The sequence below is a fragment of the Zymoseptoria tritici genome, chromosome 1 (assembly GCF_000219625.1).
Source record: "Zymoseptoria tritici IPO323 chromosome 1, whole genome shotgun sequence".
NCBI classification, from domain to species: Eukaryota; Fungi; Ascomycota; class Dothideomycetes; order Mycosphaerellales; family Mycosphaerellaceae; genus Zymoseptoria; species Zymoseptoria tritici.
Genome location: NC_018218.1, coordinates 3,398,473 through 3,412,945, shown reverse-complemented (window position 1 = coordinate 3,412,945; position 14,473 = coordinate 3,398,473). Strand labels below are relative to the sequence as shown.

The window sequence follows — 14,473 nt, the reverse complement described above, 5'->3', positions numbered from 1 at the left end:
GAACCCGCAAAACCGACGAACAACAGAGAGAAGCCTCTACTCTCTACGCAACACGTTCCTTCCAAACACTCTACTAGTAGGAGACTTTAACCTTAGACACCCGTCCTAGGATCCGAGGGGAAAGGATACTACTAGCGCCCGCGAATTTATAGAGTAGATAGAAGACCAGGGCTTTACTCTACGTAATACGATAGGTGTCGGGACCTTCTATAGGCCGCACCTAGACGCAGAGTCGGTCCTAGACCTTACGTTCACAAGAGGATCCTTATCTACGAAAGAAATCGACTAGAGAACGATTCCGACAGGCTTAGACCATAAGGCTATATCTATAGACCTTATTAGCGCGCAAGATCGAGCCCAACAGAAGAAAGTAGTTCTAGATATAGCTTCCGCGGATTGGGAACTGTTTACAGATCTCCTAATAAGCAAGGCGACGTCTATTGACTATACGAACTCCCTCGACGACATTGCAGACTCCTTTACCTCGTGTATTACCGAATCGATGCGGGGAGCAATCCCAGAGAAAGTAGTACACGCCTGCGCAAAACCTTGGTGGAATAGAGAGCTACGCACGCTACGCCGCACAATGTCTAGAACATATAGACAGACCTTTACCTGCGGACGTACGCCGACGCTAGACGAGAAAGAGGCGTATACGAAAGCGAGAAACGAGTACTTCCAAGCTATTAAAACAGCTAAGAAGAACCACTAGAACGCCTTCCTCGAAAAAGAAGACTCGAAATCTATCTTTAAAGCTATGTCCTATACTAGGAATAGCAGCCGAAGACAGATACCTACAATAAACAACGAAGATTCTTTCGAGGGGAAATGTAAGGCCTTCTCCGAAGCCTTATTTCCGCGCCCTCCTGCCGAGGAACCTCTACCTAGCCGTTAGGAAGCGTATACAGCCGGGGATTAGGGCTGGACTACGCTAACCGAAGAGGAACTCGCTGCCGCCTGTAGCACGAAGATAGTAAAAGGAAAAACGCCGGGCCCAGACGGCATTACGCAAGCTATTATTAGTAAAGCGTACGGCGCTATTCCTATTACCTTTCTACGTATATACAGAAGGCTACTCGACGAAGGACACTACCCCCGATGCTGGAAAGTTGCGACAGGCGCAGTTCTAGCAAAGCCGGGAAAACCAGACTATTCGGTCCCTAAGGCCTACCGAGTGATCTCTCTCCTAAACTACCTCGGCAAGATTAGCGAGAGAATACTCGCAAAACGCCTAGGGATTATCGCAGAGACGAAGCCCCTTCTACACGACTCGCAGTTAGGAGGGCGAAAGAAGAAATCGGCTATCGATACGGTGCTTCTCTTAACGAACGAAATCGAGGAGAATCGAAGAAAGAAAAAGAAGACTTCGGTTATCTTCCTCGACGTAAGAGGAGCATACGACCACGTTGCAAAGAACCGACTGTTAAGAATAATGATCTAGTTAAGGCTTCCGCACAGCCTTATACGTTGGGTTCAGTCGTTTATGAGCAATAGACGCCTACGAATAGCATTCGACGGACAGATACAGGAATTCCAGGACGTAGAGATCGGCGTTCCGCAAGGCAGCCCGATGTCTCCTATCCTCTTTCTTATCTATACGCGCGACATATTCTTCTCGCTACAAGGAGTTACTCCTAGTTCCTACGTCGACGACATTAGACTATCTACCTCGTCTACGTCCCTTAAGAAGAACTCTAAGGTACTAGAACGTGAGGCAAGAAGGCTAATAGACCTAGGAAAGAAGAACTCGATTGCTTTCGACCTAGCAAAGACAGACCTAGTACACTTCTCGAAAGGGAAAGGGTCCGATTGCCCGGTAATTCTTCCAAACGGCGACATTGTTCGCCCGGCAAAGAAAGCGATAAGGTGGCTTGGGATTTGGCTAGACGCCGGTCTTACCTTTAAGGAGCACATTGCAATAAGATCGGCACAAGCACAAGCGGCATTCTATCGATTAGAAAGACTAGCAAACACCGAACGCGGTCTATCTTCTATATCGTTAAGAAAGATCTACCTAGCCTGCGTTACTACAATAGCAGACTACGGGGCCCCAGTTTGGTGGCGGTCGAAAAAGAGCATAAAACCTCTAGTATCTCTATAAAGTAAAGCTTGTAGAAAGATCCTAGGCGTTTTCCGTACCGCCCCAAACGTCCCGTCCGAGGTAGAGTCAAATCTCTTCCCCCCGGATCTACGCCTAGAGAGACAGTCAATTTTATACTCTCTACGCGCAGCAAAGCTACCCGAAAACCACCCCGTAAGACTCGCTATCTAAAGCGCGCCTTCGGATACGCGAGAAGTCCGACACGAGGACTCGAGAGAGATACTTCCGCAAAAACGACAGAGAACACAGATACAACTACTCTGTTATCGACTCCAACAATACAAGCATTTCGTAGAACACGAGAGGGCTAACTACGCAAAAGACGATCTCTTTAGCGTCTGGAAAACCCGATACGAAACAGCAAGACAACGGGAGATTAACAAGGTACCTAGGAATACAAATAGCTACCTTAGTCGATTTCCATGGAGCTCGCCAGGAAAACATAGAATAGGAGGAAGACGCGCTTTAACTAGTGCCTTCTATACTATCCTATTAGGACACGGATACCTAAAGTCCTATCTCTATCGCTTTGGACACGTAACGACGCCAGACTGCCCTTGCGGACGACGAGAAACAGCAGAACACCTCGTATGTAGCTGCCCTATCTACGATGTATTTAGGCTACTACCGCTACGACAAGCACAATCTCTACTAGAAATAGTAGAAGATAAGGAACTCCGGAAACACCTTACTACCTTTCTCTCGGATACAAAGATTGCTTCTAGGTCCTGGCACCTAGCAAGAGGCGAAGACGAGACCGTCTAGCCTACACTCCTTTTACTTTTCCTTATTTGTCTTTCTTTAAAGTCCTTCGATACTAGCTGGCTACTATCCTAGGCACGGGTCTTTCCCTAAGGTCAAGAGATACGAGAGAACAACGATTGTACATAGATAGACTGCTGTCGCGAGACAGCCGTCCTACATAGTCATAGACTCCTACAGGACGTAAATGGAACAAACAAACAAACAAAAACAAAAACAAAACAATAATAGCACTATATCGCTAAGCATCCTTCGGTAGCTAGCGCCCTTCCTCCCTAACATTACGGTTAGGCTCGTTAAGGCTAGTATATACGTTACGCTACTTATTAACGAGCTTAGCTAGTTTAATATCTATAGAGGCTTCGTCGGTAATAAATCTAAGCACCGGCTAGAGCAGCGTATTAGATTATCTGTTACGAAGAAGCCTATACCGCCGTTTAAGCTACTACGAGAGATAAAGAAGAAGGAGTAGAGCGGCGGTAAATTTATTAACGAGCTCGCCGCTACGACTAACGCTAGCGCTGCTCTTACCGTAGATCTTACCTCTAAGGGTAAGGCGGCTAAGTAACCGGCTAAGCCTAAGCTATCGGACGAGAACTAGCTATAGTAGGAGATCGAGGCATTTGCCGCTCTCGGTAGTAACGACACGTCTCTTAGCCCTAATCTCGCTCTTAAATTAGCCCTTACTAGGTCCCTTAAGCCTAAGCCTGTCGAAGAGCCTACTACCGGTACCTCGAGGCCTAGCAAACGTACTACTAGCTCGGAGCTCTAGCCGTCCTTACTAGTAAGACTTAACAACTCTATAATTGTTATCGGCGACAACGTTAACTCCGATTCTAGCTTATAGGATATAATTATTAAGGCTAGAGCAGCAGCCGTAAGAAGGGCTAAGGAGAAGGCGGCCGAGTCTAGCTCTACAGAGCTACTAGTACATACGCTAGTTAAGACTATAGCATCTTTAACGTCCTCCGGAGTAGCTAATATAATAGCGAAGGCACTATCGATAAAGAAGGTACGTAAGCTATCGCGTGTACGTAAGCTATTATATGCTCTAAACCTTACGCTATTATAAGAACGCTCTAAATTACCGGAGATCCCTCTTAAATAGGAGTAGAAGGGCTTTAAGGTAGAGCCGGTCGTCGATAAGCTAGTCGTTAATAAGCTAGTCGTTAATAAGCTAGTCGTTAATAAGCTAGTCGTTAATAAGCTAGTCGTTAATAAGCTAGTCGTTAATAAGCTAGTCCTTAAGGGGTCTATAGAGTAGAGTAATAGTCTACGGCGGAGCGGTCGGAAGAGGATTCTAACGTAGAAGAGGGCTAAGAGCGAATCTTAGTATTATCTTATAGCGTTTCTTAGTATAGTATACGGTAAGGGCAGCATATATAAAGGAAGCAGACATAATAGAAGCATATATAGAGGAAACTTAGGTATTATTTAGTAGCTCGAGAGCGACTCTTACTACATCTTAGTACGTTTCTTACCTATTTGCCCTCTAACTTCGCTAAACGCTACTTAATCGTAGCATCTTTCTCCTCTAACGTATCTCTCGCTACGACTAAGTCCTCTTAGTTTAGCTTATAGCTCGCTACTAAATCTAACTACTAATCTTTAAGGAGTTTAATCTTACTCGCAAGTCCCTTAATCTTAGCGCTATAGCTAGCTTTAAGGAGTTCGATCTTACTTAGTAGTACCTTACCCTTGCTCGCTAGCTCTAAATTTATATTAGTTAATAGCTTAATATTATCCTCTATTGCTACTATCTTTACCTCTATATCTACTATTATTCCTCCGCTAGTAGCATCCTCGATAGTAGGCTCTACTCCCTTATTAACTAGCTTACTAGCACCGTAGTTAGCCTTACTACGGCTAAAGTAATATCCGTAAGTCGTCTTATACGTTATAATGTCCTTATATACGCGATATACGTAGCCTACTTACTTATAGAGTCTATACTCGGTAAACGCCGGTAATCCTAAAACGGGATAATTAGCTAAGATCGTACTAGGATATACCGAGATCTCCTAGATTAAACTTACCTTCGTCCGTCTCCTATACTCGACCTATATAATTATAGCGGTTAAGAGTCTACTTTCCGCTCTTCCGTATAGTAGCATCTGCCGACTATACTTTAGTAATAGCTTCGTTCTAAGTAGAGACGCTAATATACTACGGAGCGAATTAATCTATTATAGTCGGTATACGGTAGGCTCGGAGTTCTTTAGGTAGAGTCGAAGGAGATAGCGGCGGTGTTAGAGTTAGAGCATTATTAATATCTTATATTAGTATATCTTCGCGCTCGAGCGGTAAGCCCTACGCTTCGAGTCTAGCTTTCTTAATAGCTTCGCCTTATAGTATGTTCTAAGTAGTAAAGGCTATAGTAAGCGAGAGCGAGAGCGGCAGAGATTAGTAGTAGTAGTAGTAATGTTAATGTTCGAGAGAGAGAGAAACGACCGCGGAAGGGGATATTTAAACCTACTAAACGCCCTTATTAGTATTATACGCACTTATATCTAATTGTTAGCTCTTAGCGTAATCTTAGTAGCTAGCTAACAATAGGTGGTAATATACAGCGACAATAGGAGCGTCTATTAAGGGAGTGAAGTCACTTAAGCCATGCACGTAACCATCAAATCACTAATTAAGAGGTAGTGGCAGTAACTCACGTATGGTACACCATCGTAATGACCGATATTGATGACCAAAACATTCTTGCGCACTCGCATTCCACCACTCCGTTCTCACCGAGACTTCCAATCATCCTTGACTTCGGTACTGAACTCGAGAACAAGCTCAAGCCGGTGGGTTCTGCGGTGGAACCCATTGGCAGTTGGCATACCCTCTTCCCGATGAAAAATCCGCCAGACAAGTGTGGTCCTTGCTGGGGCAGGCTTGGCTCTACGTGATGTCAGTATTGGCCGCGCTTCGATCGTGAGGGATCCCGGGGTGGGGGATGCAAGAACCTACCCCTGGGCCGCATTTCTGTGCTTCGCCTACACCGCTGAAGCAGATGCCATCTGGAGCTGGTGGGTTGGCCTCCGGGTTGAAGAAGCAAGTCTGGAGCAGAAGACGGAGATTGTCAGTTCGATCGATACAGAGGGCGTTCGTGGTGGGCATAGGAAATGGAAGACCAACCCATGGTTTATCATCTTGACCGAGGACTGTAGGAGCCATCAGGGCGAGAAGGGCAGAGAGGTAAAAGAGTTGCATGGTTGTTCGTTCCTTGGTCCGTGGTCTCCGCAAGTGGTAGATGTGTTTGGAGATTGTCTGTTGTTGGAGGAAAGACTGATGGAAGAGAATGGTGTGCTCTTCATATACAGACGGGACCATACCTCAACGCTCATCGGAGACTGGAGTGTAGCGAAGCCTTGCCGACGCTCTACGTCAACGACAAAACTCCGCGTCCTTCCTGCACAAGCATTTGTTACTATTCAGGAAACTTCTACGTCATAGACAAACCTCCGCCTCCTTCCGACACAAGTATTCGAAGAACAACGACGTCGATCGAAACCTCCGCGTGCCTTGTCCCCCGGCTTCCGAAGGGCGACCCATGGCAACTTACGTCGGCGACAAGCCTCCACCTCCTTCCTGCGCAAGGATTCCTTACTATCTTCGGAACCTTCTACGTCAAAGACAACGTTCCACCCCTCCCGATACAAGCATTCGTTGTTTTCATCGGCACATGGTGGCCCAACGACGTCAATTACAACCTCCGCGTGCTCTGTCACCCGGCTCTGGAAGGGCGACCCATGGCGACTTACGTCAACGACAACGTCCGCCTCCTTCTTTCGCAAGGATTCGTTACTCTCATCGGGAGGAGCTCCAGATCACAACAGTCGGCCATCGACGTACAGTACAACACCTATCCTGCATACAGGAATGGCGCTTACGGTGGAAAACTCAATCGGAGCCCTCTTTGGGCAGGTATCGACAATTTCTCGAGCGCATATTGACCCGGGTACGCTGCATGGGGCGGACACTACTTCCTGTATGCAGGATAGGTGTTGTAGTCTCGCAATCGTGCCGTGCTCCTATTATGCAGAAGTTGCGCTTCATCTCGACGAATCCCTCGATACGATGTTGAGACAAGTATTGACAATTCCCATCCTAGGGGATCCTGCGATCACCATGGCGAAAAACGTCACGCTCAAGGTGCAAAAATTGGACCACACTCTCTCTTCGACTCACTACAGCTAGCATTACCTGGCTATCTGCTCCGCTATCCCATTTCGGTTCTCCGTTCGTACAAGGCTCGACCTGGCATGTACCTGCCATAAGCTTAACGAGACAAATTCGAGGACCGTGTGTGGACTTTGGAGCGCTGGCACTGCGACGATTCGGTGCGTGACGTCCTCTCCAGCATCGTAACCTCGTCAAGTCTGTGCGGAAGCGTCGGGTGTAATACAATAAGGGCTCGCATCGCCCACCTCCGGCTGACTTCTTCTTCAACCATCTGCACCAAACCCGCTCTAGGCAGACACCACAATCTTGCCACGACACCAACACGGCAACACCAAGAAAAATTGCCACAATGCAAGCCTTCAAGCTCCTCGCTCTGCTGTTCGTCAGCTCCACCTTCGCCCGTATGTCACGATACATCCCGATTGACGTATTACTCGAGACCGAGTGGACTAATCCCCAACCCAACAGTGCCGCCTCAGGACGTGGCCGAGGACGCCCCCGGGAAAATTCTCGTCAAGCGCTGCGTCCAGCCCTATCGTAGGTCTCCCACATCGCCCACTCACCAACCTACCATCACAAAGCGTCAAAGCTGCAAGTCCTTTGAACCGGAAAAGCGCTTGCAGGAGGACAAGGGTGTGTCTGCAGCGTGAGTATTGCCCCTGTTGATCTCGTCCATGGTAATCGCCAAGGGTACAGCATTTATCGATGGTGCGTGCAAGAAAGGTGCTTGACTTTGGCGATGTTGTCGCGGAGAAGGAGAAGATGTCTCAGGACCAAGTAATAGGTGAGTTGAGTGCATGAGCAAGATCTCGCCTCCGCAAAAGGCCCCAAACGACAGACTGCCCTACCCAGGCTTGAGATTTATAATGGGCTTCTCGTCATGTTTGAGTACATACGACCACAGATAGATGAAAAATCGGCTTCCCGTCCGATCAGCCATTGATAACCATCTAATCGCTACACTAGTACTCAAGTTGGTGACAATTGGGGAATCCGTAGTGTTGTATGTTTTTACATTTTCTTTTTTGGCCCATCCAGTCAAACAATGGGACTGACCAGCATATTTGTATCCCGTGTCGCCGGGAGGGTCGGAGGGTCGAGATCATCTCTCTTGCATCGTCGGGCATCGTCCCTTTTTGGAAGTCGCATCGTAAAGCTTAAGCGAGTCAAGAGATATGCCTCATCAAGTCTCCTCGCATTCATAAATATCGCCGAGGTAATACTGTGCGTGCGATGATATGAATGAAATACTTGCTCTGCAGGAGTACTTAGGTCACTGACGAACGAACGTACAAGGACCGGGATGAAGCACAAGTGACGATGAAACGCAAACCACGAGGTCTAGAACCTGGTCTGATCACGCTGTTCCCTGGCTAGCTGCTCGCGCGCGCTCACCGTCGTCACCACCGTTCAAGCAAGTTGTTCAAGCAAGACATTATCGTTGGACGAAACGACTGGTTCCAACTGGTTCCAAGAGATCAGTAGTCACCACTGTCGATCAGTCAAATTGGACCAAATGAAGCAAACGATCGTGCCCTCGATTCTCGCTGCTCAGGATGATCGCGTAAAGTGTGGCGCATGCTTTGAGTTTTGTGCTTGACTTTCACCTCGCTCAGGGACCATGGTAGCGTGGGACCGATGATGCAGGTCCCATTCATGCGGAACGCGGATTGGAGGCTGCGTTTGATGAGGTTACTTGGCACGATCAAAGCAGGCAGTGGGCAGTGTCTGTCCTATTGGGAGATCTGGGTGCGATGAAGCTGGTGTATGTATGGATGGGAGTGATGAGAAGAGAAACGCCCGTTCGACGTACATGCTCGAAGTTGCAGATGTTATGATGTAGCAGAGAGTCGCAGACAGAGCACGGGCAGAATCTACAATGGTCATCTTCCAAATGTCTGCTTCCGCAATCGCCGACGATGGAGGATCAACGGCAGCGTTGACCGGATAAGCTCCTTCTGAGTTCACATCGTTCTCCGCATTCCTTGTCCTGAATGGAATCCTTCATCTCCTTTCGATGCGAACATTGCTGTATAAGTTCTGTTATGTTATACGCTTTGCCATGTTTCATCGCGAACTTGCATCGCGTAAACAATACGGCGCGATCCAGTGGACATGCGCGGAAACTGCAACCCGCTTCCATACGACGTTTTTGACCATCACAGTAGGTCTCAATATTCAGTGAAACCCGCGCTAGCGACCGCACGGAAACCCAGGATTCGGCATCGACATAACGCAACAACGAGCAGTCGGATCGCTACGAAAACTGCACCGAGCTAACAGTTGAAAGTTAGACGCTTCGTACTCCAGCTTCTGCCGTAGAAAACGAACACACACCAGAGATGTTATAGACCAGGTGAGGTTTTTGGGGGTGTCGATCTTCACTGAATATTGAGACCCACTGTGCATGACCGAGAGGAGCAAAAGCCGTGCCGGGGGGTGGGACGGAATTGCTTTTGCTTCTTTCTTGGTCGGTGGAAAGAAGTGCGTTGATCTGCATTGGCCGATCAGAGCCAACAGCCCAATGGTCGGAACAAAATCGGGTCGACCCAGCAACTCTGGTTGATAAACAAACACTATACAAGTGCTGTGACAGCGTACACCGCTGCGCGTTAGCGGAGAGCCAGAGCCTGCGAGAGCACAACAAACTCCACATCCACAAGGGTAATTGTGTCGCGCAGAAGTAGCCGCACCATTCTGTCGTGCGCTGCCGGCTGATCTCTTTAAAACCGAATGCTTTCGAGGCACGGCGCGGGAGAGAACACGATTTTTAACGCCATGTGAATCGGTTCACGACTTTGTCCAATAGTCCGCGGCCGAGGCGGGCCAGAAATTGAGTACCGTCCACACGGCAACGCTATAGCCCTGCCAGCGCTTCCCGGGTTGATTGCTCGTTTAAGCGAGAGGAAAGCAGATGTGGCTGGGATTCTGGGATCATGGATCTGTAGGATGCTTTCTTTGTGACAATACTCTAGTCCTGCAGTAGTCTTGCCCGCGAGATCGCTCTCGTGGTCTTTGCGCGTGCGCTGCGTTTGCGGTGGCACAGTCTGCCAACACGCAGCTCCGGGTATTTGAAACGTGGTTCCGCGGAAGTCTGCGAAGCAAGGAGGGCGAACAACTTGGATACCAACAACAAGGAAGGTAGCATCAACGCATCAACCATGCAGATGAACAAGAATTCAAGATTGTTGAGCATGCCAGCAGCTCTTGCAGCAGTGACGACTGACGACATGGTTGAACAAGTGTGCCGGTCCAGTGAGAGATGTGATGTTCCAGGCCCAAAAGTGGGAGCGACGGACGAGTGACGCCAATGATTCGCTGTTCAGCCACACTGCACGGTTCCCCCTGAGTGCAGTGCAGCGGCAGATACGCGCTAGGAGTCCCACCGGTCCTGGATGGCGGATGGCAGGAACTTTGGGCGCAACTGCAAGATTGGCAGGAGGAGTCTAGGACTCTCGTCTCTCTGCCACAATCATCAAAAGGGCTGGGCTGCTACCAATTCTCCCTCTTGTTGCCCTCCCTTCCCTCATCGACAACATCACTTCTCCCACCACCGATTTCTCTCACTCATATCACTCCTCGTCAACATGAAGTCCTTCGCTGTCGTCGCCGCCGTTGCCGCCCTGGCCTCTGCCCAGACCCTCACCGACCTCCCCGCTTGCGGTGTAAGTCATTCAATCCCTCAATGACCGCGCCTGCTGTCTCGCCGTTTCGTCGCTCCTGCTGCGAAACGGGCGTCGCGACATGTTTCGTCTCCTCTCACGTACAACACACCAATGACACGAACTGATCATATTCTCCTCAACAGCAAGCAGTATGCATTCCCAACATGCTCGAGCTCGCGCCCACCTTCGGCTGCGCTGTCGGTGACATCCAATGCTACTGCCGACAGGAGCGCTTCGGTCTCGGAATCCGTGACTGCGCTCAGGAGGCCTGCGGCAATGCTGGTGACGCCCAGAGCGTTATCGCTTACGGTGTCCAGTACTGTGCCAGTGAGTAGTACTGTGTGAGGTCGCAACGGAATACGACTGATCGTCCATTGTAGGCGCTCTCGGTGGAGCTGGTGGTAGCCAATCTGGTTCCGAATCATCTGCTGCTGCTACTGCCTCTGGATCATCTGGCGCGTCCGGCGCGGCTGGTGCTCAAGTCACTACCTACACCTCTGACGGATCGACCATCACCTCGACCATCAGCGGCACTGGTGGCAGCGCTCAGGTCACTACCTACACCTCTGATGGCTCGGCCATCACCTCGACCATCACCGATGGCGGTGGTAAGCAGTCCCGATTCATCAACTCTAGCAATTTCACAAAGACTGACTCCAATCACAGCTGGAGGAATCATTGGCGGTGGTGCTGCTGGCAACGGTAGTTCTGCTACCGAGTCTGGCGACATGAGCATGATGACTGGCACTGAGAGCGGCGCCATGATGTCTGCCACCGACAGCGGTGCGATGGGCTCTGCCACCGAGTCGTCCGGAGCTGGCGAGTCTGGCTCCATGACCACCGAGATGAATAGCGAGCCATCCGAGTCCTCTTCCGGTGGTGCCGGTGGTGCTGGTGCTTCTTCCACTTCTTCCTCCTCTCAGGGTGCCGCCGCCATGATCACCGCTGCGCCAATGCTCCTCGCCGGTGCTCTCGTCGCTTTCCTGTAAGCAATTTCCGAACGAACGACACACCGACGTGCGGCAAGCAGTGGACGGAAGACTCTTTCAGGAGTCGCGGATCTACACTGTCCTCACTTCACAAAGGGAGGACAATCGCCACGGCTCACGGAAAAGACCCAGCATGCAATCACAACACGGGCCATTGGGTATTGAGAGTGACGAGGTTTTTTTGGGAAGATTCGAGGAAGAGAGACGACTTTTTTTTCTTTGGGAGCGATGATACCACCTTCTGGCATGAGTAAAGATAGGTACGACGTGATTGTTGAGAACGCTTTGTCGAGCGGGAGGAAAGAGGCTCCGGCAGTCCACTCTTGGGCGGCCAGATGACGAACATGCAGAATCAGAAGACGCACATGAGTTAATGTATAAACTTCTTGACCGAGAATTGTGAATCCGCACATCGATTTTCTCTCATGACGCAGTGCTTTGCCGCGGTGCTCAAATGGCAATGGAGTGAAGTGAAGTGAAGTGATGTCGACAGGATTGACCATGGCTTCCACTCACGCATTGCAACGAGTTGCGTGCTCGAAACTAGCAACATCTATAACTCCGCTTCGCTGCCTGGCCCAATCTTCTCCACCTCTGGTCTCACTCTCTTCTCCTCCTCAACCATCTCCTTCTTCAACTTTCGCTCCACTTCTCTCTCCTTCTCCCTCTCCTCCTCCACAACCCTCCTCCTCTCCCTCCCCTCGACCTGCACTCTGACCCTCCCCCAAAATTCCTGCAACGGCACCAGCCATTCCCTCCGCATCGCATCGCCATCCAGCCAGCAATACTCTCCAACCTCGACTTCCTTCCCAAGGTTCACGACATCAAAACGCACGCTCCTTCCATCATCGATGAGTTTCGCGCCTTTGATCCAGCGCATGTACACCGAAGGCGGCATATGGTCGTAGAACCGGTCGACTCGCCCTATATGATTGGCATTGGCTTCTTCAGGATGGGAGAGAATAGACCGGAACGCTCGCAGCTCGGGCGTCGAAGACTAATAGGCGTGTAGAGCTGGGTTGTAGACTGCGAAAGGAAGAAGGGCAGCGCCGTCGGTCCAGTGGTCGGGTTGCAGGTTGGTGAGGAAGGACAGGGTACGGAAGTGAGGCGGCGTGGGTTGGTGGGAAAGAATACGGACGAGAGATGGTTCGGGTGAGAGACGTGGAGGCAGATTTTGAGGCGGAGGTGTTCGTTGCGGTCGGGATTGAGGTGGAGTTCGCGATCGATCGCGCGGTTTGCGGGTGGGCGAGGAGTCGGAGGATGCGGTTGTCGTTGGGGAAGAGGGAGTCCGGCGCCCGGCGAGGCCGTCGTCAAGAAAGAGTCTGCCGCCTTCTTCGATGAGCTTATTGAGTTCGATAGCTTTCTGGTTCACGTGCTCTGGAGAGACCAAAGGACGAGTCGATTTGATAGCCTTCTTCTTGGGAGCAAGGCGAATCTTCGGACCGCCGGAAAAGTTGTTGTCAATGTTGTTGTCCAGATACGTGGGACCACCAGACTTTGACTCGCTAGCAATGTCCTCCCTTCGGCGACATGTGAGCGAATGCCACTCCCGATCTGCTTGCTCACAATCCGAAGAACAGTAGCGGACAAGCCCACATATAGTGCAGTATCCCAATGGTCCACCGCCAACTGATTGCCCGTCGCTGCAATTCGCGCACTCCACGATCTTTTGCCGGCGTTGAGGCGTCTCGTTCGCAGGCCCTTGAGAGGAAGACGAAGATACGGAAGGCTCTTTCCCAGCAGCCTTGCAGGTAAGTGAATGCCACGCCCAGTGCTTCTCGGCGCACGCATCGCCGCAGTAGTGCATCTTGCGGCACCGTCCACAGTGCAGCAAAGGAAGACCCTCCTTCGACTTCTTGCGACTGCAGTTTGCGCATATGGGATATTTGCCTCCGGTAAGTGGATCTGCGATCTCAACGAGACCTGGTCTGTCACAGTTGCCACTATGAAAGTCGTGATCAAGCTGCGCACACTCAGTCGAGCAATAGTGGATGTTCCGGCAGCCCGAGCAAGGGACGAGATTCTCTTCTGCGCTGCACACTGCACACTCCGGCGCTTCGTCTTGATTGATATGACCGGGTTCGTCTTGGAAGTTGTGGTCGGGTGCGTCCGGCATGTTCTGGTCAGGTTCGTCCGAGGAGCTGCGTTCGGGTTCAGAGTCTCCCGAGGAGCTGCGTTCGGGTTCATCTTCCACCATAGGCACCATAGGAATGACCCAACGCCTCTTTTGCTCCAGGATTTTCGCACACACGAATTGATGGACTTTCCAATTTGCCTTCTCACACTTCACAGAGCAATAGTAGGGTCCGAGGTTGCACCTCGTGCAGAGACCTAACACTACTCCGGGTTGAGATTCGTTAATTCCACATGTCGCACAAGTCCGAAGAACGTCGTGAGATCTTGATTTGAATAATGGCAAAGTCAAGTTCACCGGACGTGGTGATGCGCCAGGCGATCTAGCAACGTAGCTCTCTCGCTGCATGAACGGCGCAGAGATATCAGCTCGCGGAGAGGCACCCGCACTGGATGAGCGCTTGAGGCGCTTGTTTGGCGGCGAAAATGGCGAGGGTACGACACTGCTTGAGCGGCTGAGTCGTCGCTTCGGCCGCACGAGCCAGCGATCTGATGGCGTGTCCCCCGGTCCAGCTCCCTTGATGACTTGTCAGGATCTCGCAGACCGTAAGACGGGAACGAAGCACACACCTTTCTTGAGTAATAGAGCTTCCGCTGGTGTTTGTCCTCCTCTCGATCATGCCTCATCCGATCATTATAAGTCT

At 50.4% G+C, this 14,473-nt stretch overlaps 2 protein-coding genes across 2 annotated transcripts; one reads left to right on the top strand and one right to left on the bottom strand.

The window, feature by feature from the left end:
* Positions 1-10,532: 10,532 nt before the first annotated feature.
* On the top strand, positions 10,533-12,104 carry MYCGRDRAFT_98580 (uncharacterized protein; the record flags this gene model as incomplete). The annotated part of the gene is made up of 4 exons (XM_003857222.1): positions 10,533-10,707; positions 10,851-11,034; positions 11,088-11,315; positions 11,374-12,104. 4 exons carry the CDS (start codon positions 10,630-10,632, stop codon positions 11,694-11,696), a joined length of 813 nt encoding a protein of 270 aa, XP_003857270.1.
* A 145-nt stretch (positions 12,105-12,249) lies between these two features.
* Positions 12,250-13,893, bottom strand: MYCGRDRAFT_89575 (uncharacterized protein; the record flags this gene model as incomplete). Its single annotated transcript, XM_003856348.1, has 2 exons — positions 12,250-12,693; positions 12,835-13,893. 2 exons carry the CDS (start codon positions 13,891-13,893, stop codon positions 12,250-12,252), a joined length of 1,503 nt encoding a protein of 500 aa, XP_003856396.1.
* Positions 13,894-14,473: the final 580 nt, after the last annotated feature.